Consider the following 27,079-nt stretch of genomic DNA (forward strand, 5'->3'; position numbering starts at 1 on the left):
GTTCAGAAGYAGGCAAAAAAAAAAACCTCAAAAACAAAACAAAAAACCTCACTTATTTCTCAAAGGTGGTTCAGAACCAGATGCCAAGTTCTTATGAAAGGAGACAGAGCTCAGGCTCAAAGGCTGCTTGGCCTTTCATGATTCAGACATTCTTACAGTTCAGTGAATTAATAACCTTTATATACACTTTTTAGTGCTCTCCCAAGTCTGTAACTCTCAGAACTAACATGATCCTTTTTGACTTTTTCTAGATATAGCAGCATTCTGCTGTTTTGGAAAGAGCAACTCTGAGTATGCACTGCAATATGTCATAATCCCTATAGGCTGTGTGCTGCCTCACCCTTGTGTCATATGTGATATATCACCAGTTTCCAAGTTACATTTCTTATTACAAAACACAAAGCAAGTTGTGTTCTCCAGTGTGTCACTGAAGGAGCGCCTACCTACATCCTGCTGTGGAGGCTGACTCACCTCTCTGAGGTAAATCCCTCTGCTGCAAGCTAGCATTAACTCACGTAATGACCAGACTTGAGACTTCAATCTGAAGTGAAGCCTATAGCTTTAAACCATGTTTCCCAGATGAGTAAATTATGTATTTTCCATGCCTTTCCATGTCTCCATATCCAGCAGTATCTTTATGCTTCTTTTTTTCTCTCCTGTATTTTTTTAACACATGAAGGAATGAGAAGCATGAAATCACCTTAACTCAAATTAATGTGTGCTTTTCTTGGAAACTAAAYGGGAGGAGAGGAGATGAAGTAAACAAACATTCATTCAAAAACTAAGCATCTGCATTTTTTAATCTTTTCAGATTTGACAGATTACAGAAGTACACCATGGTATCAAATGAAATAAAAGGCTTGCCAATGGCCCATTTTCTCACTAGTTTGCAGTAAAAAAAATTGAGATGCTTTGAGGAAGAATGAGGGATGTGAAAATTTTAGGTACAAAAACTATGGGAACTTGAGTTGTTCTCCGTGAGTCACTCATATAGAACAGTCAAAACCACCTTCTCCAAGTACTTTTCTTTGGACTCCATCCTCATCCAGATTTCAAATGTAACAGAAGTGCCTTGCCCAGAAAAGGAGAAACCACAATTTGAGGCTCTGGGCAGGGCAGCACATACCTTGCCAGGAATTAAAAAGCTCTTGGCTTTGATCCAGTAACACCCATCAACTGAGCATCAGCAAGGCGCCCTGTAAGCACCCTTAGAACTGAAGGGAAGCCTTTCTGAAGGGAAGTGCTTAAGTGCTGCAGCAGGCTGTGGCCAGAGGTCTCAGCCTCTGTGCAAGCCAAGCTCAAACCTTTCAAATACCAGATGCAACCTGCTACAGTTCCTGATATCTCTAAGGGCACTGTGATGGCACTACCYTAAGGTAATGTTTAGGATACAAATTATAAAGCTGTTTTTTCTATATTTAGAATAAATACATATAAAAATAAAGATATATATAAACAAAGAAACAAACAAAAAACACCTCGAAAGTCCTAAAAATGAAACTTACAGCTATGCATGTAGCACTCCAGAAATCAGAATTTACATCAAGGAAGAGACTGACAAAATATTATTTCTTATTTACTACTCTGTTCTCCAGAATGGCATATTTTTGAAGACCTCTCCAAATAGCCGATTCTTGAGGAACTGTTTGCTGCTATCCACTTGATAGTTATTCCAACATTTACCTCAACTCAGAGCAGAAAAATCTATCCTATTACCATTACTAAACCCTTGTTACATGATTTTATTTTTAGAATAGAGACTATCTGTTTTGCATTTTCTCCAAACAATAAGTATTTCCTTTTCTTTCATACTTTATGCAACTGTATTGCCAAGCTTTTGGCTCGTCTTTGCAATTCTGACCATAAGAAGATTATCAGGGTCTTACCACGATAGTGTTTAAGAATAATGGTAAATACCTACTTCCTGAAATTATGACTCCTTTTTGGAGTTCTTGGTTATAACATTCAAACAATAACTACAAAAAAGATTTTTAAAAWGGAAAAAATAATGTCCTGTATTTTAAATGAAGGATGATTTTTGATATATAGACACAAGTTAATAAACTGGATCATAAATTGGACATGTTATTTCAGAGACCTATTATGCCAATGGACTAATGGCAAAACTTAATTTAGATTGTATGTTTTTTGTATTTCAATGCTTATTACCCATGTAGGATGGGTAGAAAAAATCTGCAAAGTTACAGAAATGTTGGGAAATATTTCAGTATCAGCAGTGTTTATAACTACAAAAGATGGAAAGAAAGCCTATATTGACTATATAAAGTTAAAAAAGAAAAGAAAATATAGGTGGTAGTCTAAATAAATACAAAGAAAATCAGCAAGATTTTCGGCAAGAAAAAGAGAAAAGCCTTAAGTATTTGCCCCAAATAGCTGAGAACTTCAAAATGACTTCCTCAAATTAGTCCTTTACTACAAAACTTCCACAAAACAAATGGAGAAATTTCTACAGCTGCCTTTTCAGTGATAAAAGAGACTGTACATTAATTCTTTTATGTTCAGCAAAAATATGATGACTAAACTGCAGTGGAGTAACTCACAAATCCAAGTGATATACACAYTGTGCAAGATTTAGTCAGAATCAGTCACAGTTCATCCATATCACAAGAAAATGAACATACTCCAAGAGATCTACTCCAGGAAATCCAAATTTAGAAAAAAAATTACTTTTAATCACAAGTATGTAAAACTAATCACATTGCACCTACAGGTGACTTGCAAAAACTGATTAATTTTATAACCTCCTGAGAGTTGCATTCAGCAACCATATGGCAGTATACTAAATTAAGTGTATTTCTACTGCTATTCACTTGGTAGCTCTTAATCACAAATTAGTTCAGAAAAGGTCTATAATCTGATTGTTATGTATAGCTTGAGATTCTTATTCCTGTTTCTGGATACAAAACAAAAATTAAAGATTATCTGTTTTGTCTGAGCCAAGAACTTTATTAATAATCTATGCAAATGTTAACTAATAATTTTATATTGTTGCACAGCAGATAAACACATAAGAGTTTCCCCATTTTACAAAAGAACAACTCATTCACTTGCTAGGACTTCCTAGTTTCTCATATTTTACTTTCCAGATATTAAACTTCTTTTGCAGAAAATATTTAAGTTGATATTTCTGAATACCCATTCTTTACTCCAGTTTCAGCATTGTTTGGATTAAAAAGGTATGCCTGTTTGCATGAGGTAGTATCTTTTCTGTGGGAAAGCTGTGTGTTATAGCTAGAAGATTTAAATTGCTTGCATCTCAAAATATTAATTGAAACATATTAAAATAATGCATTTGGACTCTTCTCACTATTCTGCAATCAGTCTTAGCATTTAGGATCTGTTCAGCTACCTGTTTTGTTCCTTTTCTCTGCATTATGAGTCAATTTTTTTTCAGGTAGTCACTCAGAGTACTGGGCTCCTGTGTCTGTCCATGGCAATTTAAGGCTGCTAAAAAAGAGGAGCTGCTGCTGCTCTTCGCACACACTAGCGCTTTCCCTGCTGCTGAGCAGCCACAGGCTGTCTGCTCTGACTCCTTGCCAGCTCCCTCCTGGCATCACTGCACAACAGAAGCAGGAAAAGCCAAGGAGGGATGCAGGGAGCCATGGAGGGACAAATCTAAGCAGATGACTGATGATGCAATTCACTAGGCTACTTCATCAGCCCTATGAACATGCTCATGGATCCGAGAGGCTTATGGAAGGAATCCAGGGCTCCAGGCTTCCTCATTTATCTGTGGCTTCGAGTCACATGAAACAGAAAGCATCTCAATAAAAAATAAGGGAAACTGGGTTTCAGGCCCAGATCAGATGCCTTGTTTAAATGGAATCTTAGGAAACTAAGAAAGGCTGAATTTGCCTCCAGGACATCCCCAAATCTCCAATTCACCTTCCTGACAGAGGTCTGTCATCCCTGCATCATAAAATGCTACTGATATAGATCTTACAGTTTGCACTGGAACAACAGTGCAACACAGTGAACAACTACGCAATAACTTACCTTGGCCTTTATGCATCCTCAAGTTTTACTTACTGTGAACTATTCAGAYACTGTTCTGATGAGGATGTTTGATCCTTTTCAGAGCCTTTCAGRGGTGCTTATCACCTGAGTATTGGACATTACTAAACATTGATTAAACTGAACAACAGCTCTGTGAGGTAAGGGTGAGGAATTATTCACTGTTATAGATGTGGAGAAGTTTGAAAGCTTCCATCAATAGTGAACCAGCAGAAGATGCCTAATGACCCAGMTTTTCCTTTTAAAGGATACACTGCATTTTACAGAATCCTCTATATGCCTCTACTACCCTTAATATAGCTGAAAAGATCAGCATATTAGGCCTTAGGGGCTTCCCTTTGGCATCCAGGAAATAAAGAACAAATCCGATGGGGGTCAGAGAAGAGTGAGATATCAAAACAAGGAGAAACTGACTCCTTGTGCAGCTGACTGGTGTCCAGTTACCTGCCTGCAGCACATGCGAATTCTGTGAGATGGACAAGAATTGAAATTACTTCTTCAGGATGGTGACATCTAACCTACCAAAAGCACTATTTCCAATCATGCCTCCTACTGTGCAGAGCCTGGTAGGCATTTYCTAACTTTACCATTTTAACAATATTCTCAACACAGAATTTGGTTTGAAAAGCACATGAGCTAGACAAACAGACTAACATATTTTTACACAGAAATACCATGTCACTAGACACCTATTGCTCTGCTTTGGTGTTGTGGTAACATAGCACCATACAGTCTTGTCCTTGGAGCAGCAGYCCTCCTGTTATGTGCCTACCTCGGKGCTGCCTAATCTTGACCGTGCCAGCGGAAAATAGCTGGATTTAACTGCAAAAAGTTGGAGAACTTGTGTGATGGATGCATCCTGGTTCATGTTGACAGATCACAGGATTTGGCAAGGACCTATGCAAGTTCGGAGTGGCAATAGCTTATAGGTGAGGTATGTGAGCTGATCCCAACTCTCTCCTCAATGCTTCCGACTCCATTGTTAATGCTCTACAAATGACAGGTAAGTGATCTGCTGTTCAACAGCTACTGATAAACAAACAGTACCCTATAACCACAGCAAAAAAAGGAGGAATTAACTATGTGTTAATGTGATGCTAAAGATCCTTAAGTATAACAGGAAAAAATGTTTTGTTTGAACACTATTTTACAAAAATATCAAAGTGCCAGGCCTAGATCCATACACCAGATCTGCTTCCCCAAAAAATTAAATTCCCAAAATTTAATTTTGCAATTGAAGTGGATTTGGGGAGAGAAAAGTGTATATATTAAAGTGTATGTTTTCTCCTGGAGAAAATAGACGCTTAGTTTTCATCACTTTACAGACAGTTTTCCTTCTAGCTCATGCACTTCACAGTGACCATTTTCCTTCCACACTTTGCTGCCAAGACTTTCTCTGAATACCTGCAGTTTGAAATGATGCACCTGGCACAAGAACAGCACTTGAAAAAGTGGTATGTTCCCTATATCCTACACAGCCATCTGCCACTTTACAGGAAATACTTTAATTCTTTAAGAGTAGTCAATGAGATAGGATTAGCAGTATCAGAAGCAGAAAAACTTTAGCAAGTTGCATATTTTATACGCCTCTTAGATATTCAGTGGGGTTGTGAGAACTTCCCTCTATCTATTATAACAGTCTATAACTTAAATACACATTTCCTACCCAAAGAAGATTTAAAAAAAAACGCTCTTGACAGTTCTTTACAACATAATCCATTATTTTATAACTGATCTAACTTGTCCACTTCGGTGTCTATTTCCCACCTGGTACCTCTCTTTTTTTTTTTTTTTTGAAATATTTTCAACTTTGCATTACTTAAGAGATATGTTTCTTTGTGTGTATGGATGCTGATACATGCAATAATTATACTTAAACACTGGAAATGCCAGCAGGAAACAAATGTATTAATAAGGCATCTTGCTACAGGTGAGCCCTGCTTTGCTCATATGACCTAACATGCTTCAGGACCATTTTCCAAACTAAGGGCTCACTGAACATCAACAGATATATATACCATTTTTACAGATTAACTGCTTATTAAATCTCCAGGCTTTTCTTCAATCATTCAATCACTTTAATTCTTCAATCACTTCAATCACAGCTTCTAGTATATTGATAGCCATGAAAAGATATGTAACTTTTTCTACACTAAATTACTTGTTTTCCTGTTAACATAATCTTAACTGTGCTTCTGTATTATATTTCATCTTTTATTCTTCTATTCCGTACTCAAATGACTGTTCCTTTTCCAACTGGATTAATACCTTAAATCTTGTGAATTTCTGTTTCTTCTCTTTTTATCTAACTTATGTGCTTGCTTCTCAAATTTCTCTTAAGCTTGCATTATTGTGATTCCACTGCTTATATTCAGATATTATTAGATATTATTCAGATATTATTTAGATTCACATCTTACTGCAACAGCAAACCTATAGACAATTGACAGCTACTTTTCCCCTATCTGAGCTAAAAAAAAAAAAAAGCCACTAAAAATATGCTGATGTTAAGCTTCAGTTGCTCTGAATATTGCTGCTGCCTGAGACACAACAGGTAAGACAGGAATGAAACTAATCGTGCAGGATGTTCAAGGGAATCTGAGGCAGATGGTTTAAAATGCAAACCTCCCAACTGGGAGGTTTTCATTGGGAAATGAAAAGGAACGGCATCTATATTAGAGAATCCACAACTTGGGAGGGCAGAAGGAAAGTCCAGTGAGGAGCCAGAGGTGGCACCTCATCAATGTCCATGAGCAGCAAGCACCAGCACCAGCCAAGGTAGTGTGGAGCCTGCTCTGACAGGGGTGTTCAGAGCCAGGGAAATGGTTGGATCCTGGATAGTGCAGGTCTAAAAAGCTGCATGCAAAGGGCTTCAGAGGAGCCAAAAGCTACCTGTTCTCTTCAGAGGTAAAACCGTCCCTAAGACAGAAAGGTCACAGAAAGAGTATGAAGATATGATGCCCCTAACATGAGGGAGAGAGAAGAAACTCACATATGCAAGTTCACTGTGAAAAAGAATGACATGAAATGGCAGAATGGAGAAGTAATGTACAGGAGTGAGGTTAGACAGCAGCACCCCTCCTTTAGGCACAAGGCATTCCTCATACTCCTCAGTTTGGGAGATGCACATGGGAGGTCATGGATAAGCTCCCTGCTCTACAGAGTGCAGCCAGGATTTACTCTGCCAGCTTGCTGAGCACAAGTAACACCCCTGTAAGTCTGCTGACAGTATTTTCTGCTAATGAGAGTCACCTTGTTTTTGCAGGACATAGTTATCTGGTAGCCTGGAAGTTTGATCTTTGACTATCTACTTTTCCTGGGACACTACAGTGATATAAATACAGTGGTATAAATAACTTTGTCAATATTGACTAAAGCTGACAAAAATGTTTCTTTTTAAGTTTGAGATGCCTTTTTTGTTTGAATTTTTAAAAAATGTGATTTAAAGAATGCCTTGTTTTTTGCTTCTTGGTACAGTTATATTGTAAGCTGTAGTTGCTCTCTTCTTTTAGCTGAGTGTTATGCTATAATATCACAATAAACTGCTTGTAACAGGTTCTAAGTTTCATAAGTAGCAAGATTCTATAGACCCTACAGTTATCTCTCATGATACAAAACTTTTTATAATATTGACCAGGCTTACACAAGGCCAGAGAATTGTCAGACTAATCAAAGGCAGGAAGTCAAGGGCTGTTTTGACTTCTGCACTCACATGCCCCGTAGGAGATAACAGAGATGAGCATGGGGGAGGAAGACAGGAGCCAGGGAAAAGATGTTTTGGCAGGGTCACATTCCGATCCCGTCTCCCTCCCAGCACTTACGGCTTCCTTGATGCCTCCTCACATTACTGCTGGAGCTGCATCCATCCTCCCCTCTCCTCAGCTCTGTTTCTCAAGGCTATTAGTACGGATAAGTCCAGAAATGACACCCCGCTCTCCCACCCCACCATTCAATTACAATGATTATGGCTAAATATACCAACCAACACAGCAAGCATTTCCTCTCAGGCTTGCTCTAACTACTATTTACATTCTGTACATTTTCAATGCCTTCTGCATCTCACTATCATTTGTTTGCTTACCACACTCACAACCAAAAAAAAAAAAAAAATTCATTTCTTCACCACAGACAAGAATTCAGACAACAAATCAACCTATAATTACAGCCAAATGCACACACTGTACAAACCAACTTCTGCAGCATTTTTTCACTCCTCTTCCTACTGACATTATTGCTGCATCTCTGATCATATAACCTTCAGAGATCACAGATACTCTTCACTGTAACAATTTACAGTTCTTATTGCTGCAAAGTATTAAAAAACCCTATGCTTCAGATGACAGCAAAAACTGCAAGCAATACCATTGTCAAGTACTCTGCTAGGGCAGTTATTACAAACAATTACTATGTCATTAATTAAGCAGGCTTAAAACCAAGTTATCCGGAGACAACGTCCAAACACTCTTCTTTTCCCACTGTATCCTCAGAGCTAGGCAAACAGGCTGAAAATAACCCAAAGTGCTAAGTGGCTGCACAGCGAAGTTTTGTTTCCTAATTACAAAGGCTGTGCCAGCGTCCAGACAAAAGAAATCCCATCGCCTTCATGAAAGCTTATCTCCTGAAGAGCTGCACCATAATTAAAATACAGCTGCCTGATTTTCAGTAATGAGGTCCTGGGCGCTGTGCATCCTGCTGACAAACATTCCCCCTTTTCTCCTCTCGGAAGAAACTGCAACAATAGAGCCGTAATCAGAAAAATCTTCCGCATGTGAGCATCTCTGTGCAAAGCCACACTTACCTTCGACAGACTTACGGAGGCCTCCCTAGCAAGGAAATAACAAAGATGCTTCACTGCCGCACTTCAGCATCCCTCTTTCTGTAGCAGTTTACTAGGAATAAGGATCTTCCACCATTTTCTCGTCACGTGACTGGTGGTACTGCTAAATAAGGACGATCACCTGCCTTAAGATAGCGACAGCCGCTCCACAGAGCAGCAGCCACGGGTTCCGGCTACGGGAATGCTGAGCACAGCAGCAGCACAGCACTCGTGAAATTTATTTCCTTTTTTATTATCGTTTTTTACATTCCCTGTGGAGCTTTGTCACCGCATCTCCAAACTTTTATCTGGCAAGTCAGCTGGCAGTAAGGAAAAGCTCCCCGCTGCTTTGTGTCAGGGCCCGGGGACAGCCTGCAATGAGAGATTGCCTGGCAAAAGTTCGTACGGCCCTCACTGCTGTTTGCATACGACGGTTATAGAGAACATGCATATTCAAACATGATTTACATAATTTGCTCAGTGTGCAATTCTGCAGTGGAAAAGCATATGCAAATTAAAAAAAAACCACAAAGTAGGGTGAATGCCAGAGACACAAAACGGAGTGCCAGGCAGCAACACCCATGGCCTGAGCTCGCGGCTGCTCCTACTTAGGGGGTAGGCAGTAATTGCTTCCCATGCAAGATAATCTCCTATTTTGGAGTCTTATTAGGGGGTAGAGATCCTAGAAATTCCAGATTTCTTACCAAATAAAAAACATTTTTTTGATCCTCCTGAAGTAAAACAGCAGATGCTCTCCTAGGAGAGCCTCACCTTGTGCTCCCTCACACTCCTCCTTCAAGGTGAACCACAAGAGACCTGAAGGTATTTCCACATAGTCCATAAGCACTCAAAAGCAAACAAAAACATGCCTGTATTTTCCTTAGGCAGTACTGCTCCATGCATACCTACAGCACAGGATGAATAAAAATTCAGTAGTTCCCACTTTGTTCTTCCTGGGATTACTCATCCTCCAGGGCAGGTTCTCAGTCTACCACACGACTCCYGAGTGCAGCCCTTGGCTGCACTTTTAAAGGAACACATACCAACCCCAAGCACTTGAAGAAACACAAAAATCACCATCCAAAAATACCTTCTAAAGAGGATGCTGCTGAAGTGTGACCCCCTGATGATGATGTCAGTCAGCTGTAGAGAAATTTGCCAAGAATGGGAGTATTTTTAGTGCTTTTTCAGTGAGTAATCTGCAAGTCATTTGAGATGTTAAGTGACGGCACTCAGAAGTACAACCCAAGAAACAGATCTGTAAAGTACTTATGCTCAAGAGAAATCATTGCTGAGAAATCACCGCCATGATATTGGTAGTGGGTAAAGGCCTTGATGCTACCTGCTCAGATCCAACACAGAAAATCTTGGAGATTTTATGACTCTGCTAGGACTTGCTGGAATTACTAGGGTTCACTGTCAAAGTCCAGTGCAACAACAGTGTCGACTCTGAAGACTCTTTAACACTTTAGGATGAAATACTATGTTACAGAACACACTGGTTGGAATTAATAGATTATTCAGTAAATTCACACAGAAAAACACAGTATATGGATTATAGAGGAGCTTTTTATGTGACAGYTAAACTTTACTAACCTGCTAACTAGTCCATTTTTTTTTTAAGAAAATTTATTACCCAGTCTCACAAATTAAGTAAAATCTCAGAATCACAAATGAGTAATGCTATCTTTTTTTCATTTCAATTACTTTTTAATCAAGTGTTGTCCTATGTTGTTAAAACATTTTAATAAAGTGGTGGGTATCTGGCATGATGTAAATATTATTGCTGTTTTTGCAAAAATAGGATTATCACCATATTGGTTGCTGCTATTGTTTAACAGCTGGCTCTGCAATGGAAAGTGGGTTTTTAGGTTTAATTAATTTTTAGCCTCCAGATGGTAATGTGAAAAACAAYATCACCCCAAAATTGATAACGAAAAAGATGGTTGTCATGTCGTAGGCCAAGACAAACATAGGAAAGAAATGTTATGCAAACCTGTGAGTGACTGTGTATATTATTACTTCCATTCATTTAAAATCAGGAGTGTAATTCTGGTATKAAAACAGGTTACTACAAAAAAAAATCTCAAAAGAACGAGTGTATTTGTAAGCGGGGGGAGAAAAGTCCCTTGCTCTGAATTCTTTTCTGAATTTTTTCGTTTTCACAGAAGCAGGATCTTTGCAAAACATAACATATAACATATAACATACAATATCTAATATAAATTTCTATAATTATTGCAATAATATGTCATCTAATATTTCAGAATATTTCAGAATATTTAAGGTTGGAAGGGACCTCTACAGATCATCTAGTCCAACCTTCCTGCTCAAGCAGGCACACCTATATAAAACATACTAAATATATAATTTCCCATCCTAAATGCATATGAACATAGAAATCTCAAGTTTTAATCCAGCAGTCTTGGAGAATTTTTGTTCRAACTAATCAAAATATCTTTTATAGTTTTAGTTTCTTTTTGCTTTCTGTTACACAGAATTAACAATCATTTATAATGAAAAAAAGGCTACAGAACAATTTTTAAATTACAGTTTCACTTGTGAACAGTTGTGTATACTAAATCACTACCAATCCTCTCCCATACAGCTCCCATACAAACAATCCTCAATGTTGCTCCTTTCCATATATGTTTGTTTTTAACCCATAAAGCAAATTCATGTTCAACCAATTGTGACACTTCGTGCTGACAAGATGGAGATCGTTTCAAGTCTGTTATCTCATATTTAGAAGGAGTTGGAAGTTCTATTTCATCTGTATTTCAGTTCAGTGTTGTATCAATATCTTTGATTTGAAAAACTGAAATTGATTTGAGCCACAATATGAGCCAAAATTATAAGTATTTTTTCTACATATTTGATTATCTTTATAAATTGCTAAACACATAAAAAATGATGAAAACAGGTTTCTATTCAAAATTTATAGGTCTGCTTGTGGTATTGGACAATTTTAATGGTCATCTACTGCACAGCAGTGGTCACACAGACACTCTGGACAGAGCAGGTGGGATAACCATCTCTTCCAGGGAACCACCACACAAGCGAGCAGAAAAAAAAAAAAAAAAAAAAAAAATTAAGAATTCCTGCCTTTTTTTTTGTTAAGACTATGCTATTAGATGGAGAAATGAAGCCTGCCTTTGCAGCTTTACCTTAGTGAATTAAGAAAATTTTAGTTGTAGTTCAAAAGAAGTTCTTTGTAATCCTGCTCAGTTTTGCGACCAGATTCCCAAGCTCTCTCCCAAATCTTCCAACAATCAGTGCCCGTGTCTCAACTGCTCTCCACTCCCACTTTCTCAAGTCTGTACGTCATTTCACAGTATTTCCCTCAGATGGTTTTAACAATTCCTAGCACTGCTGCTTCAGGGAGAACTGAAGTAATGATGATCCATCCCTTCCCAGCAAAGGTAAGGGTCTGGCAGACCCGAAGCATGCACCACGAGAAGTGTGCTGATATACATGGCCTTACATGACCATCAGTGGTATCTTCCTTCTGGCACTCAGCCACACATCACTTCATGTAGTTATGTAAGATGGTGTAGCTTCTGTCATGAAGAAAACTGTCTTCAGTCTTCCTAAATTTTACTGTTGGCACAGCTCCAGCAGCAGAGAAGTATGTTATCCTGCATAGCCAAAGCTTGTACAATGCTCCACATAGTCTCCTATTTTAAATTTAGTCACTCTTGGCTGTCCAAATGTGAAAAGCCTGACAGAAAGCTATTTTATTTCTGGCAAGACTGATATTAATAATGTACTATCAGCTCCTGTATTTTTCATGGCGCCAAATAAACCCCTGGGGTTATTATTTCTGGTGTTTGTATACTACTGACATAGGTTTACAACTCTTCTTCAGTATTTTAGTGCTACCAAGCATCTTCACTTTTTTTTTTTTTTAATTTTTTTTTTTTATTATTCCTGCTGCTGCTTTTACTTGAAATAGAAAAACAAGGCAGGAAATAGGAGCTTTGTGACCCGTCTCAGATTCTCAAAACCCACTTGAACCCCCTGGAGAGCTGTATGTTTGAAGTGTGTTTATCTGACATTGGCATAAAGGGCATAGTGACCAGCAGACAGCATGATTTTAATCCACTTCATTCTCATTCTTGTTTACACTTACTGTTTCAAAACTGTAATTCCCTCTTCTACAAAGCAGACAAATTTTATTGCCAAAGTGGAACACTTTCTGGATGAAAACAATGCTAATTGCATCCCTTGCTGATCTGATCCTCTGCTGTCCCCCTCTGAAAGCACCCACATCAGCATAGCATGTAAGCACCAAGTCCGTTTTTCACGAACCAGGGAAATGTGCGTAGCTTGGATCCTGAAGACTGTATTCACAAAAGGTCTTAGGAGGCAGTTAATGAGTAAATAATTCTGTGAAATCTGGACTCCCAGGCCAGCTCTTACTACAGTAGCTGAGATGTCCCAATCAACTCTTTGAGAACAGATAATAAGCTTATCTTAGTCTCCAGAAATACTATGTCTGYGCCATACATAAATCTGCAATGGTAAAGAAAATGTCTAAATTGAGAAATGTAGTTTCTAAACCCTCCGAAGCAGATTTATTTCCCAAACAGAATGCTACAGAAAATCACCAGCCATGCTCCACTGCCTTGGAGGAAGCACAGGCTGCCTTACAGAAAGACCCCAATTCRGTAGCCAATTTCAAGAGCCCTGTCACAGAGACAGCTGTCACAGGTCTGGTCCCAGAATGGCCCATTTGCATTAAGCAACTATTTGACAAAACAAACAATCCCTGCTGAGGTAACAGYCATCCAGCTGGTCTAGGAGTGGTTAATTTACTTGCACCAAGCAAGTTTAAGCACAGGCGAGGAAATAAGACGCTACTGGCAAAAGTAGCACTTAGAGAAGCATCCAATAAATTCTACTGAGTGAAAAATATGGAAATATATTAAGTTTAGTAGAAGGAAACACCTAAGAGAGCTTAGTACCAGGCTCATACTTTGGTTCWGTTCTACTTAAAACATTCTTAAACGTTGTAAATTGTGCACTTACAAACTTGTCACTAGTACCATCAAGCTGGAGGAGCTCTCTTGCAATAAGTACAAGACAACAATATCTTGTTTTCTTCTCTCACATGATAGTTTCAGTGTTTCTACGATAAACTGTCATAGGGCTGACATAGTTCTACTGCATCACATTACTTTAAACATTTTTTGGCCAAAGAGGAAGGTAAACTTCAGACTTACAAGCTGCTCCCTAGGGAGTTAAGGAGCTTTTGTTTTAAAAAATGTCAGTGACATGCATGAGAAAGCGTTCCCCATTACACACTTCAGCCACATCAGTTGCTGATTCTTCAGCAACTAAGAGGTTGAATAAAACTGACATATAATCTACAATGATTATTCCCATATGTGTTTTACCCTTTCTACTATAATATTTCTTCATGCTTTTACTTTAATTTCAAAGGAATTAAAACCTCCTTGATTACATTGTGGGCATATGCAGGGACATCTGCATGTGTCTCTGCTGTCCCCTAATAAATTTGAAGCCATTAGCTAATTGACCAAAGACATGAGCTTATTCCAAGTCTATTGAACATTGTCTACTTACTGGGAAAACTGCAACATGCAAGCAATCCTTACGAGATGAAATCCTCATGAGAGCAATGTTTTGAATAACATCAATGATGCAAAAGAGCTTCTGTCAGAGTGTGCATCTGATCAGATACACACACACACACACACACACACACACACACACGCCCAACCACAAAACACAAGCTCAAAGGAATCTAGATTTTAGTGTTTTTTTCCCAAAAATACTTGTTAATGAGGCTGCTGAATGACTTGATTGCCTTCTTCACTTTTCTGGGTTTCAACATTATCCATGGTAAAGACAGAAGTATCTACTGCTATCTGTGAAAAGGCATTTGGTATTATACAGCCATTGCTGAATCCAGGAAGAAAAGGCCCTGTAATAGACCAGACTCCAAGCTTTCTATACTAAAAATTTCTGTGAGCTTTTCTTGCAGGATGCACCTACTATGCATTCAGTTTTAACTGAACRTATTCTTGCATTAATATGGCTCAGTTTGGAGTTTTAATTTGGGAAATGGTCTAAGAGAGTATAAGTTGAAAGGATAATGTTTGTAGAACATCTGAAGTGCACTATGGTGTACAAGATTCAAGTTTTTACTTTGAAGACTTCGTGTTTACGGAACAAGACCAGAGTACTTTTCAAAATGCATTCCAGAGTGGATTCATGGTAATAAGCTATAAATATACATATGTGTATATATACACACACACATATAAATCCATGCCTGTTGGGTTGATTTTTCTAGTGCTTAAATAGAAGCTTTATAATCAGATTCTTTTCTAATGTGCCTTACATGATTTCTCTTATTGCTTCAAAGTTATCTCTGCTCCTTTGTGCTTACTTATTAAAATCATTTAAAGGCAAATACCTAAGATTATTTTCTTTTCCTTTCTAGAATCATTAGCATCACTAGCTTATAGGCAAGACAAGCCAAAACCCCGGTACACTGCCTCCATGTAATTAATCAGTATGACTTAAACAGGGTCAGCATCTGTCTGCTTTTAATTTAAAATGCCTTTTATGCAAGACAAAAGAGTTGACAGCTGATTTCTTCAAGTGAGATTAGCCCACAACTATCCTGCACTTCTAAATAACCCTTCCTTTTCCTGTACCACTCACCATTTTTTTGTGAGCAGAGGTGGTAAAGATTTGCACTGGAAAATGCTGATTTGTCAAAAAAAAAAAAAAGAAGAAAAAAAGTTCTATTCTTGGAAGGGAGTTGGTTTTCATGATCTCCCAGATAAAACTTGGCAGTGCTAATGGAGAAGGAATGCTTCCTGAGTGTAGGCTTGCCCTAAACAAGCAGACTACCCCGAAGTAGGACCACCTCCAGTTTTTCTCAGTCTTCAAATCCTAAACTTCTTTACCACACACTAACTTGGATTCACAACAACTGCTTTTGTTTATTTTTCTTCTTCCAGATGTTCAGGTTTTCCACTTTTCCTTAAAGAATAGAACTTGGAAATGTGGAAGATTGGGTGTAACAGTAACAASAGGTTGCCATCAAGCTCTACCTTGGATAGTTACAAGCACTCAGCATTTTGTTTACTTCAGAGCACAAAAAGCTGAGGAGTGCTTATCTCCTGCTAACCCTCCTGAAGATCTGCTTCTTTTTTCCAGGGAAGTAAGTGCAAAAGCTGCATCAATAAAACCTATTCCTCTACTATACAAAGTCCTCATTCCATAATCTCAGTGCTATCTGTCTAGTTAGACTGAAGCAACTTCAGCTATGGACAATGTGCTAGGGTAAGGGAAGGATGCTTGTATTTTGTATACTATTCAAACTCTTGTCTGAAAACCCTAAAGCTCTATATATGCTTAAGATTAACATCATYACAACTCAAGGTTTATGAGACTGGGATTTATTTTTAGAGATTAAATAAACTTGCTGGAGATTAAAAGTAACTCAACTGTAATAGGGTCTTTTCTGTAGTAATGATATAGTCTTTGAAAAATATGTTAAAATATTAACAGCAGAGGTATTGTAACAGGTCTAGGAAAAGCTAAACCACACTTACCAATCTATGACTCACAAAACACAATCTTAATTAAATAGTGGAGTCAGCAAAAACTTGTGCKTTTCTACTAGAATGTCTGTGTGCAGTTAGCAGGATTATACTGCCACTGACAGTCGTATTGTCAATATGGAAAAAAAAGCCCACTGTAATAATCTGACAAATTATTAGTAAAAAAAAYTGAAAGCTAATCTAACATAATTTGCAAACTAATCAAAGCAAGATAATGTAAGTTGTTAACATGATGTGTATCCTAASTGCAGCTGATTCCCAGTACTTGGGAGAAACTTWAAAAAAAAAAAAWMAAAAATCAATCCACCGTTTCACACAAATATTCTCTTGGATGAGCACATTTTGAAGGGAGAAACATGTATGAAGCAGTTAGCCCCACTCAGTTTTATTCCTGCTGGGAAGTTGCTTTTGCTGTTCACGAAATTGACTGTACAAATTCTGTGCCAGCTTCCTGCTCCAGAACTGCAGCACATGAGAGGAGGCTGCCCAGGAGCAGTCAGGCCAGACTCCTGCTCGCACCTCCATGGACCTGCAGTCCCTCCAGCAGTCCCTTACAGCCCATAGGTACCTAGAGGTGGTAGCAGCCGTGGAGTCACCAACCGAAGCACCTTCTCCAAAATGCTGCGGTTCCTGTGGCCCAGGGCCGCCACCTACCCAGTGTACGCCAAGGTTCTCTCTGGCAACACTCAGCAGGAGCAGAGCGGGCAGCAATGGTACCAACACGCTGGCTGCATGTCCACCAAAAGGGAGGTGCAAACACTCTCCATATCAACTGCTAATCCAGTCCTAGAAGTCCTAGAAGAAGGAAATGCTGCTCTGGTCTCACTGCACCTTAGAAGCAACCAAGCAACCACAATAATTTTGGTTGCATGGAAGCAACCAAGAGGTGATAATTTTCCCTGGTCGTTTTCTTTTTTCTTCTTCCTATTTTTTTTTTCTCCTGACCCCAGATCCCTGCACAAGCCCATCTTCCTTCCCAGCATTTCCCCACTAGCCAGAGGGAGAACTTCACTTCCACCATCAGCATTGCAACACTACCAACATCTGGTCTTGTGGGTTCCCTGGTCATAGATTTCAGATTTAATGGCAGATCTTAAAGCCTATGGGAGCTCATGGAAGGAAAACCTCCTTCAAGGAAGGAAGAGACTTTACAAGCTTTCTGCATTATTAAACAACCCTATTTTGATTTACATCAAGCAACTAAGATTTTTCTTATAAAGTGAGCAATCCAGTGATACTTCAATCATGTGAATAATATTACTTTCTAAGCCTTGAAAATCCTGCTATCTACTCATAATCCCACACACTTTAATAACATTGATATTAGATGAACAGAATACCCTGGAAAGAAATAGGTCACTCTCTCCTTACCCTGATTTTTGACTCAGTTTCCTTTCACTGCTGAGAAACATGGTTTCTTCCTCCATTTCTTGTTCTGCTACTACGTTATTTCCGAGTCCCTGTTGAGAACTTGGTTCCCGTATATCATCACCACCAGCCACCTGCAAAGCAAGGGCATCTGTTTCTGTGGTATTCTCATCCTCAGTAGTCAGACTGCCCGAGGGAGCACAGCCCCCATGTTCAGAGGATTCGTGAAGAGGAGCTTCTAGCTGATATTCTGCTTGAGCATCAGGAACTGATTCTTGCTTTGCAGCATCTTCCAGTTCTTTGCCAGAATGTCCAGCTCCTGATTTTGCAGTCTCTAATCTGTCAGAAATTTCCTCAGGTGATATGCCACCAATTTCAGTTTGACCCAAAACAATCCAGCCTTCATCTTGGCCACAGTTTTCCGGTGATCTCCTTTCATTATCCGGTTTTTGAGGCATGACAGAAGAACTTTTCGCTGCTAAGTTAACAGAGTCCCATTCAACCTCACAAGCACACTGGCCTTCTCTTTCATTTATTACGGAAATTGGCTGAAAAGTATCTGAGAAGCCTGGTGAAAAGCCTTCATGAGATTCTGTTTGTTCAGCTACATTAGCTTCTTGAAATGCAAAATCACTTCCTTTTATTTCAAGAGTATCCTCCCTTGAAGGTGTATTTTCTTCCCCAGTAACAAGGATGTAATCCATCTCCAGTGAAGTTTGGTCTTGGTGCACCTGCATCCTCATATCTTCCTTACCTTCCGTACTTGCCAGCTCAGAGCTCTCAGAGGAATTTCTCGACTTATTCTCTCCATAAAGTAGGTCAGTGGCGGCTTCTAAAAAAAGAGGCAGACAGAAACTGTTTTTAGTTTTCGCATTACTATTTTAGTCAGCATGATTTCTTTAAATCAGCACAGCGGAAATAGTTTCTTTCAGTTTGCTTTGACAGACTCTGTTAATGTGTACTTCAACTTTACAACATCATCATCATCATTATTACTGCTAAAGATTATACATTAACAGTGATCAAATGACTCAGTGTCCCATGTGCTAAGCCCTATACAAACATCATAAATGATACCACTGCTTCGAAGTTTAAAAGCTATAGATCAGTCTACAAGGGGATGTTACAGTTCTCAAAGTACACCAGAGAGACACACAGACCTGAAACTTCACTAAAAGCCTCACCATTCAACAGTAATACTCAAATATATATTTCTTTCCTTGTCCAACGAATATGATTTGGAGGAAGTACAGATTTGCTTACCATTGGATGATCTTTTATCTCCACCTGGTGGTGAATGAAGATCAGTTGTTTCTGCTTCATGTTCGATTTCTTTCAATACAGCAGCTCCTGGAGCTACTTCAGACCTCAAGGGTGGAGACATCAACAGGGGATCCTCCTGAGGGCACTCTGTGGATGTGTCAGGCACCTGATCTTTGATGCTGTCATCTTTCATCATTAGGGTGCCTTCTGCATCTTCCTGAGAGGTAAATAGAGATACAGGCTTTTCCAAAGAACCACTGTCACAAAACGGCTTCTGTAACAAGAGCTCATCCTCAGCACACTCTCTGCTGCCAGAGGCTTCAGCACCAAGAGATACATGGGAAGGTGGAGTGCACATCACTGGCAATTGATCACTAGGGATTCCCTTAAGTAGAAAAGCATCATTTTCAATTTTATGCTTGGGTTCTTCTATTAAGTCGTCAACCAACTGATGCTTTGAATCAGAGTCACAGTCTTCATTATCATCAGGCAGAGAAGACCTGGAGAACAGCTGTATAGCATTTGGATCCCTTTCTGCTGATTCACTGCCCACTGCTGTCCATGTGTTGATTCTTGTACTTGATGGCATATTAGTGACAGATGTGTCACTGATGTTATGTTCTGTACTAGTCTTAGATCCATCCAAGCATTCATCTGTTATTTCTAGTTCATCACTATTTATTGCTGTTTGCTCAGTATCAGAATATTTTCCAATTTCAGCCAAGGCACTTATTTCTTTTAAGCTTTGTTCTGGCATATCAGGCAGAGTGAAATCATTAGGAATAAAATGTGTTTGGGAGATCACTATTTGAGCTGAATCAAGTTCAGTGTCTTGAGGACTTGCAGCACTAATACTTTCATGAAATATATCTTTGGGATCTAAGGATGTTACTCCTAAAACTTCAGCAGGCATCTTAACTGGCTCGATTTGCTCAGTAACAAGCTTCCTTTCTGGGCCATATTCTTCCAAAATTTCAAATGCAGAAGGTTTCTGCACGTTAGAAGAGATTAGTTGATAAGATTCATCTCTCTGTCTTTGACCATAGTACTGGGGACTTTCACTTTCAGACTGTGCTTCCAAATTCTGCATTGCTAATAGGGACTTTGAATCAAAATCTATCTCTTTACTCATATCTGACAATGTGCAAATCATCTGACTGTCTTCAGGCTCCACATCAGTCTGAGAAGATGGCAGAGAGGCATGCCTAGCATCATACTCCTGGCACACGTCTGGGCTGCTTGATGTATCTGAACTATTGTCTTGGTCACAGTGACTTAATATATCAGGATTTTCATTATTTCCTTTCAAAGTGAAGAACTGTTCAGCATTAGTCCACAGATCAGGTTTCACTGAAAATAGATTATTACTTTCTTGGGTGTTATCCTGTAAAATATCTGGAATAAGTGCAGGCTGGGGAACTAATATATTCCACCCTGGACTTGATTTCTCTCTCATTTCAAAAGATAAGTCTTCTACGGTGAAAGCACTTGACAAGGAGTTGTGCATCTCTGATGTTTCGCAGGTATTCAGTTGTTCTTCATGAGGAATGAGACTTGCATCTGTCTCACTGTCATTTGGTTCAGCAAGCACTGGGTTTTCTTGAACTGGTGTATTTGACATACTTGGTTCATAATCTTCTGAAGAAAGATTTTGTGGAGTCAGCTGTTCTCCTTCATCTGTAGGAAGAGATTGCTCTTTAAAGTCCCTTTCTTTTTTATCTAGTATGAAAGGATCAAATTCTTTGAACTGCACAGTATTTTGATTTATTTGACTATCATGAACATCCATAATCTGTGCTAGCTTTTCATTTTCTTTTTCACTGCTGTATAGGTGGAGATGCTGAATTCCTTCATTACCAGTATCAGTGAAATGTGCATCTTCTAGCTCTTCATTTGGTATAGGTGGTCCCCATGAGTCCTGATTACTGTTTATTAACTGGTTTACTACAGAAGCACTTGAAGTAGAATATTGATCTTCCATTGGCTTTTCTTCACAGCTTTGTGACTTCCACCACTCTGAACTGTCACCTGGAAAAACAAACATTTCTACTGTAGACTTTGGTTCAAATCTTAAAGCAGCTTCTAGTGGCATATTCCATGCATCTGAAGCTTTTGAAGAATATTCTTCTTTATCACCAACTGGAAAAGTTGGTGTGGTATCTTCATCAACTTGATGCCAACATGAGTCTTCTGCAGTACCTGTTCCTTCACTGAAAGTAGTCTCATGCGGTTTTTTCTGAAGTCTTTCCCAGTGCTGCAAATGTTTGGAAGCCTCATCAGACTCAGTTATAGTCAAACCAACTTTTGATATACTCTCAGCTTTAATTACTTCAGGATTCTCATTCAAGATGCCTACCTGAACCACCTCTCCCACCTTGGCTTTTGCATATAAATTGTTTTCATCTGTTTCGAGACTTATCGCATTGTTTTGTGTATAATAATCCTCTTCAATTTCAGATACCTTGTACATTTTTTCACACATGGAATCTTCATTAATCACTGCTGGACATGCATCTGAACTCTCTGAATCCTCATTTATTTCAGGACTTGACAAGGAAGACACAGTATCATCATCTACATGGGCATTCCAAAAATCTAAATATTTAGGAATTTTGTGTTCAGTGCTTGTTTCAAGTCCTTCTTGACATTTATTCTCAAATTCACTTCTTTTAGGAGCTTCCTCAGGTTGCTTACCCTTTGTAAGATCCCACCTATCTTTACTGTCTTTTTGATGAGTAGCAACTGGAGGGTCTCCCCATGCATTCACAGATGCATCACTTAAATCAGGGCTTGTTCCACTTGAGTGTGTATAATCATTTATGGAATCACTCCATATACTATCTTCTTCTAAATAACTTTTGATTTGTATATCTTTAGAAATGCTGCTTGTGGTGTTTGCCATATCAAGGACTTCACTTGCCTCAGGACTAGTTCCAGGAGATTGCAAATCTTCACCTGGCTGTGAATTCCAAGCAGTTTGGGGAAAACTGTCATGAAGTGTCATACACTCCTCCTCAAAAAGGTTATTAGCAGATGATAAATTTTCAGAATTTTCCATTTTCCCAGCATCTATGTCATGTGAAAATTGACTTTCAACCACAGACGTATCTGTAACATCAGGAACACTGACATAGGCAGAAGTACTTTCCTGAAATTTAGCTTGTGGAGACTCATCTGGGAAAGATTTTTCATGAGTGCTGCCCAGTTCTGGGCTATATTCAGAAGACTCAACACTACAAAGGCCTAAATTATTAGCAACCACATTGTGTAAGCCCTCCTTCTCTTCTTTCTGCTCTTCTGCTACTTCATTAATCGAAGGAWCTGACGTGGCTAAGTGAGAACCACTCTCCCCGGAGTCGCTGCAGATGTCTATGTTTCCAGTCACTTTAGAATTATCTTCATGATTACTACTACCTCTTTCAGAGCTTTCAGAGACACTCTCTGTCTCAGGACTCAGTGAATGATCTATTGCTGCAGTCTCCTCATCTTTCTCAGGAAGTATATATGACATTTCACAACAACTGTAGTCTTGTTGCTTGGAGTCATCAAAAAGTTCATAATTTCTATCTTCCTCAGTAGCACTTGAAGAAGATTCTGCTTTGTCCTGTAATATTTCCTTCCTCTCCTCCTGACTGACTAAATTACTGTCATTGGAGAATGACATGTTCTCTCTGTCTAAAGTTTCCAAACTGACACTATTCTGCATTTCCTCTCGTGAGCTGGGAACTTCACACACTGACCTATTTTCTTTTGAATCAGCGCTGCATGAAGATTGACTGTCATCTTGCATTGGTTTCTTAAAGGCATCACTAATATAATTTTGCTGCCCCTCTGTTCCATCTATCAATTCCTCTTTTCTTTCCTGAGAGGAGACAACAGTATTGTCATTCTCCCAGGCTTCCCCACAATTCTGCTCTGCCTGTACACTCTGTGAGTTTGGCTCCAGCACTGACTGCCAACTATCCAGCTTTTCATCATTAACAGCAGTGTGTTGTGTTTCTTCTGTTCCCAGTATCTCACTTCCTAAATTAAATGCTTTCAGGTTCAAATCATTACCATTATCCAAAGTGGTTGTAGATGGGTCTGTGTCTTCTACAGGAATACTGCTCACCACTTTTACATTTTCAGATCTATATATAATATTTAGTTCATTCTGTGAAGGTGACAAGTCATTCACTTTTTGACTGTATACTGGTGCTATTTTTCTGTTTTGAGGGACAGAAAAGTTATTTTCATCAGTCTTTTCATCAGTTGAAACATAGTGATTAGCTGTTTGTTCTGAATTAAGAACAGGTGTACCAGTGGCAGAAAGAGCAGTAATCTGAGAATTTATTTCTTTTAAGTGGGTTTCATTATTTAAAGGTGTGTTCCAGATGGTTGTGTTTCTAGAGCTTGAGAGAGGCATGTTTGTAGGGGATAATGGTTCTTTATTTGCTTTCTCAAATACTTCTGGTCCATCTAAATTTGGCTTTATAAATTTATCAGTTACTGCTTCTTTGTCAAAATCATTGTCCTCATTTTCTCTTTCATCTCCCACATATGTAGGTGATATATATGAGTCAGATGTTGAATAATTGGTATCTAGTGGAGAAACAACTAAATCTTCACCAATGTTTGATGAGCTAAGGTCTGAGCATTTATACGCCAAGAAAGTATCTTCCCAAGGCACCACTACTTCTGTTACTTCTTTCATGATGTTTTTATCATATAAATTCCAGGTGTCTATATTTTCAAATTGATTCGGTCTATGTTTAGGCCCAACTAATAGATTTTTTTCCTCTGTTTGTAACTTGAGATTGTTTTGCATATTGTTAATACTAGAATTTGTATTTTCAGATGTTCCATATTCTTCTACTGAACAGAATCTCTCCTTATCCCAGGCTTCTGGAGACATCTGAATAGGTGCATTATCACTATCTGCTACAATATCTGAAGAGTCTGATAAGCTAGTTTTTGATACGGCCCATTCCTCTACATTGTTCACTGATTTTTTTTCTCTGTCCAGTTTGGGCATGTTCCATACATTTTCTGAGGATTTAGCATCAAACCTAGCCCAGACTTCATAAGAATCTCCAGCTTGTTCACCACCTTTCCCTTCACCAGTATACCACACATCTGATACCACAGGTAATGGCTGATCTGCTTTCCATGGGTCAGTAAAGTTCTCCAGCTCTTGCCCTGTCTGCACCGAAGAAGCAGTCTGCAGACATGAATGTTCAATGTTTTTCTCATTATTCTCTAAGTTCTGATTATCTTGCTTAAATTGATTATCCCAGAGACCTGATCTTGTGTATTCCCCTTCCTTTGGCTGTTTTTGCAAAAATACAGAATCTGAAGCTCTTCTTTCAGTGCTGTGTTCCTGTAATAAAGGGCTTGCTTTACTATCTTTCCATAAGACAGGACTCTGAAATACAGATTCTTGCTCGCTTGAACTCCATGTATCGGCATTTCTGGATTCTAAATCAAAGCCATCCCACCAGCTCCCATACCTAACCCGAGACTGAGAATAACTTGTGCTATCCATTTCATTAATTTTTTTTACTACATCTTGTGGGAAAAACAAAGGCTGTCCATTATCTAATGGTGAAGTCTCTACAAGGCTGTTCATAGGAGCTGGTGGGATTCTTGTATCAGCAGATTTCAATATTTCAGGTGAAGAAGAATCACCTTCAACCAAATCAATCAAGCTTGTAGTTTTCTCACATATATCTTCTTGATTCCCCTCAAATTCAGCTAAATTGTCTTCCTCATTTGTTGTCATTAGTAAGTTAGTTGAATAATTCGCTATGTCATTTTCTAGTAGGTTTGCCTCATTGAATTCTTTCTGCACAGTGGGTGGTTGTCCTTCTGATGAATCACTATTAAGAAAAAAATCATCTGCCGGGGAACAGTCAACAGAACGAGAAGATGACTCAGATGGAGCTGTAACCACAGGTGCTAGATCAAAATTGAAAAGATCAAAGTTATCACTGTTGTTTCTAGACTGTGGTTTTTGTTCTTCTGTGATTGTGCCTTCAGGAATAGGGCTGTAAGAATCAAAACCAGGCAGAAGACTGTGATGGGGAACAGCACCTTCTGCAACAGGGCTATCATCACTAAGAAAAACAGAGCTCTCCTTGGAAGACCGGCTGCTTCTAATAGTGGCCAATCCACTGTCTGGACTCACAAGATCTACATTAACATCAACATGCGCTGGTATAGATCCATTCAGATCTTGAGGATTTTCTATAAAATTGACACAACTGGGTTGTGGTTCTACATCAGAACCATATAACTCCACAATACCAGAAGATCCTTGTGAAAGTGGTGCACTCCCAGCAACAGCTTCAGTAGAAGAAGTTCTACTGTTTGACACCATTTCTGGTTGTCTTCTACTTATAACTTCCTTAACTAGCAGAATGATTTGGTCACAGGTCACCGAAGAATTTTCTTGGTGATAAATGAGAATTTGGTCATATCCACATTCTAGAGGATCCAACTCCAAACAAGGGTTCTGACATTCTTCTAATTCGCAGCAGATCTGTTAAAAATTAATAAGATTCATTTGTTTTTGGAAAAACTAAAATTCTAGTAATAATTCGACTGAATTCTTTAGACTGAATTCTTTAGAGATGAATACACAAAAATCTGGTTATCAACTTTTATAATGTGTTTGTTCATGTCTCAGAAAATTCCTTGGGAATGGGACACATTACAAAACCAAGTCAAAACAAGTGTGAAAAAAAAATCTAGTTTAGATAAATTGAAAATCCCTTTTCTCTCTTTCCATATTTCTTGTGAGCATTTGCTCTTTCTGTTCGGCTGATTTGAATTATTCATTAATATTGAAATCTTTTATTTTGCATCATGCAAATACTGCAGTCATTTCAAACAGCTACTCATGTGCCAGCCAACTTAACAGCTCCCCTTAATTATACAACAGATCATCATCATATTTTAAAGTATACTTTTTTTTCAGAATAGGTATTATTTAAGTCTTCTTCCAGGTACTTACTTGATTGCCTAGTTCTAAGTTTTCTGAATATACTGCTATTTGTCGTCTTGTTTCCTCCTCATCTGACAAATAGTTGGCCAAAATGACAAGCACATCAAACCCATACTTATCTACGAATGCTTTCAGATCACCAAGGAGACTCCGGTGTAACACGCAGTCCTGAAAAATGGTGAGAAATTATATTTTAAACAACAATACACTTTTTATCCAGATCTATGATGAAAACAGCCAGAAATATTAACACATATCAATGGTTGTAACTGATAGCAGGATTCTTTTCATTTGTCAAAGCTGCTTTTAAAAAATAATAGCCATTTATGGTACAAAGAGATTTTAAAACTAATTTGCTTTACTGTGGCTATTTTCATCCGACTAAAATGCATAAAATGAATGCAAACCTTGTATTTATTGTTCCTGTTCTCATTTAGACTTTGATCAGGGTTACACAAAATCATTCGTATTTTACAACATAAACCATGCATTGCTCTTTTTGACCTGAAGGCATAAAGCAAAAAATACAAATATCTGTCTTCAGTTCTCAGTTCTCAGTTCTGACAACTGTCAGTGAAATAATGAACAAGGTCTCAGAATTTTATTCTTTTTCCATGTTTCTGCTATTTATATTTAATTTATTATTGTCTCCTCGCTAAGCACAATGTCATATGCTGTAATAGTTCTTCTGAAGCTGCTAAGCTACACTGGCCCTGAATAAACAGCAGTTCATCATGAACACAACCCAACTGTATATGCAGATTGGCATGTTATCCTCCCACATCTGTCTCCTACCTGATAAATTACTGTTTTGGTTACATATATACAAATACTAATTATTAATCTGCTCAAATACGCCCACAAAATGAGTTCCCACCCTTTAAGTTAAAATTTAAAAAATCTTTCTAATTTCAAAACATTTTGATAAGGATTTTCTTTTTTTTTTCTAGCTTAGACAGGAAGTTCCACTTCAGTGTTTGCATAGTACCTAGCAATGAGTTATATAAA

The 27,079-nt window shown here is 38.5% G+C and overlaps 1 protein-coding gene across 2 annotated transcripts in view; it reads right to left on the bottom strand.

The window, feature by feature from the left end:
• PRUNE2 (prune homolog 2) overlaps nucleotides 1–27,079 on the bottom strand; it is a 98,172-nt gene that overhangs the window by 27,516 nt on the left and 43,577 nt on the right. For both annotated transcript variants that reach the window (XM_026052018.1, XM_026052017.1), the window contains exons 5-7: nucleotides 26,081–26,239; nucleotides 19,087–25,606; nucleotides 17,827–18,655 (exon numbers count right to left, since the gene is read on the bottom strand). In XM_026052018.1, the coding sequence (XP_025907803.1) occupies nucleotides 17,827–18,655; nucleotides 19,087–25,606; nucleotides 26,081–26,239 (7,508 nt within the window). The remainder of the gene's footprint in view (nucleotides 1–17,826; nucleotides 18,656–19,086; nucleotides 25,607–26,080; nucleotides 26,240–27,079) is intronic.

Source organism: Nothoprocta perdicaria, unplaced genomic scaffold (assembly GCF_003342845.1).
Source record: "Nothoprocta perdicaria isolate Ctin4 unplaced genomic scaffold, notPer1 scaffold_82, whole genome shotgun sequence".
In the NCBI taxonomy this organism is placed as follows: domain Eukaryota; kingdom Metazoa; phylum Chordata; class Aves; order Tinamiformes; family Tinamidae; genus Nothoprocta; species Nothoprocta perdicaria.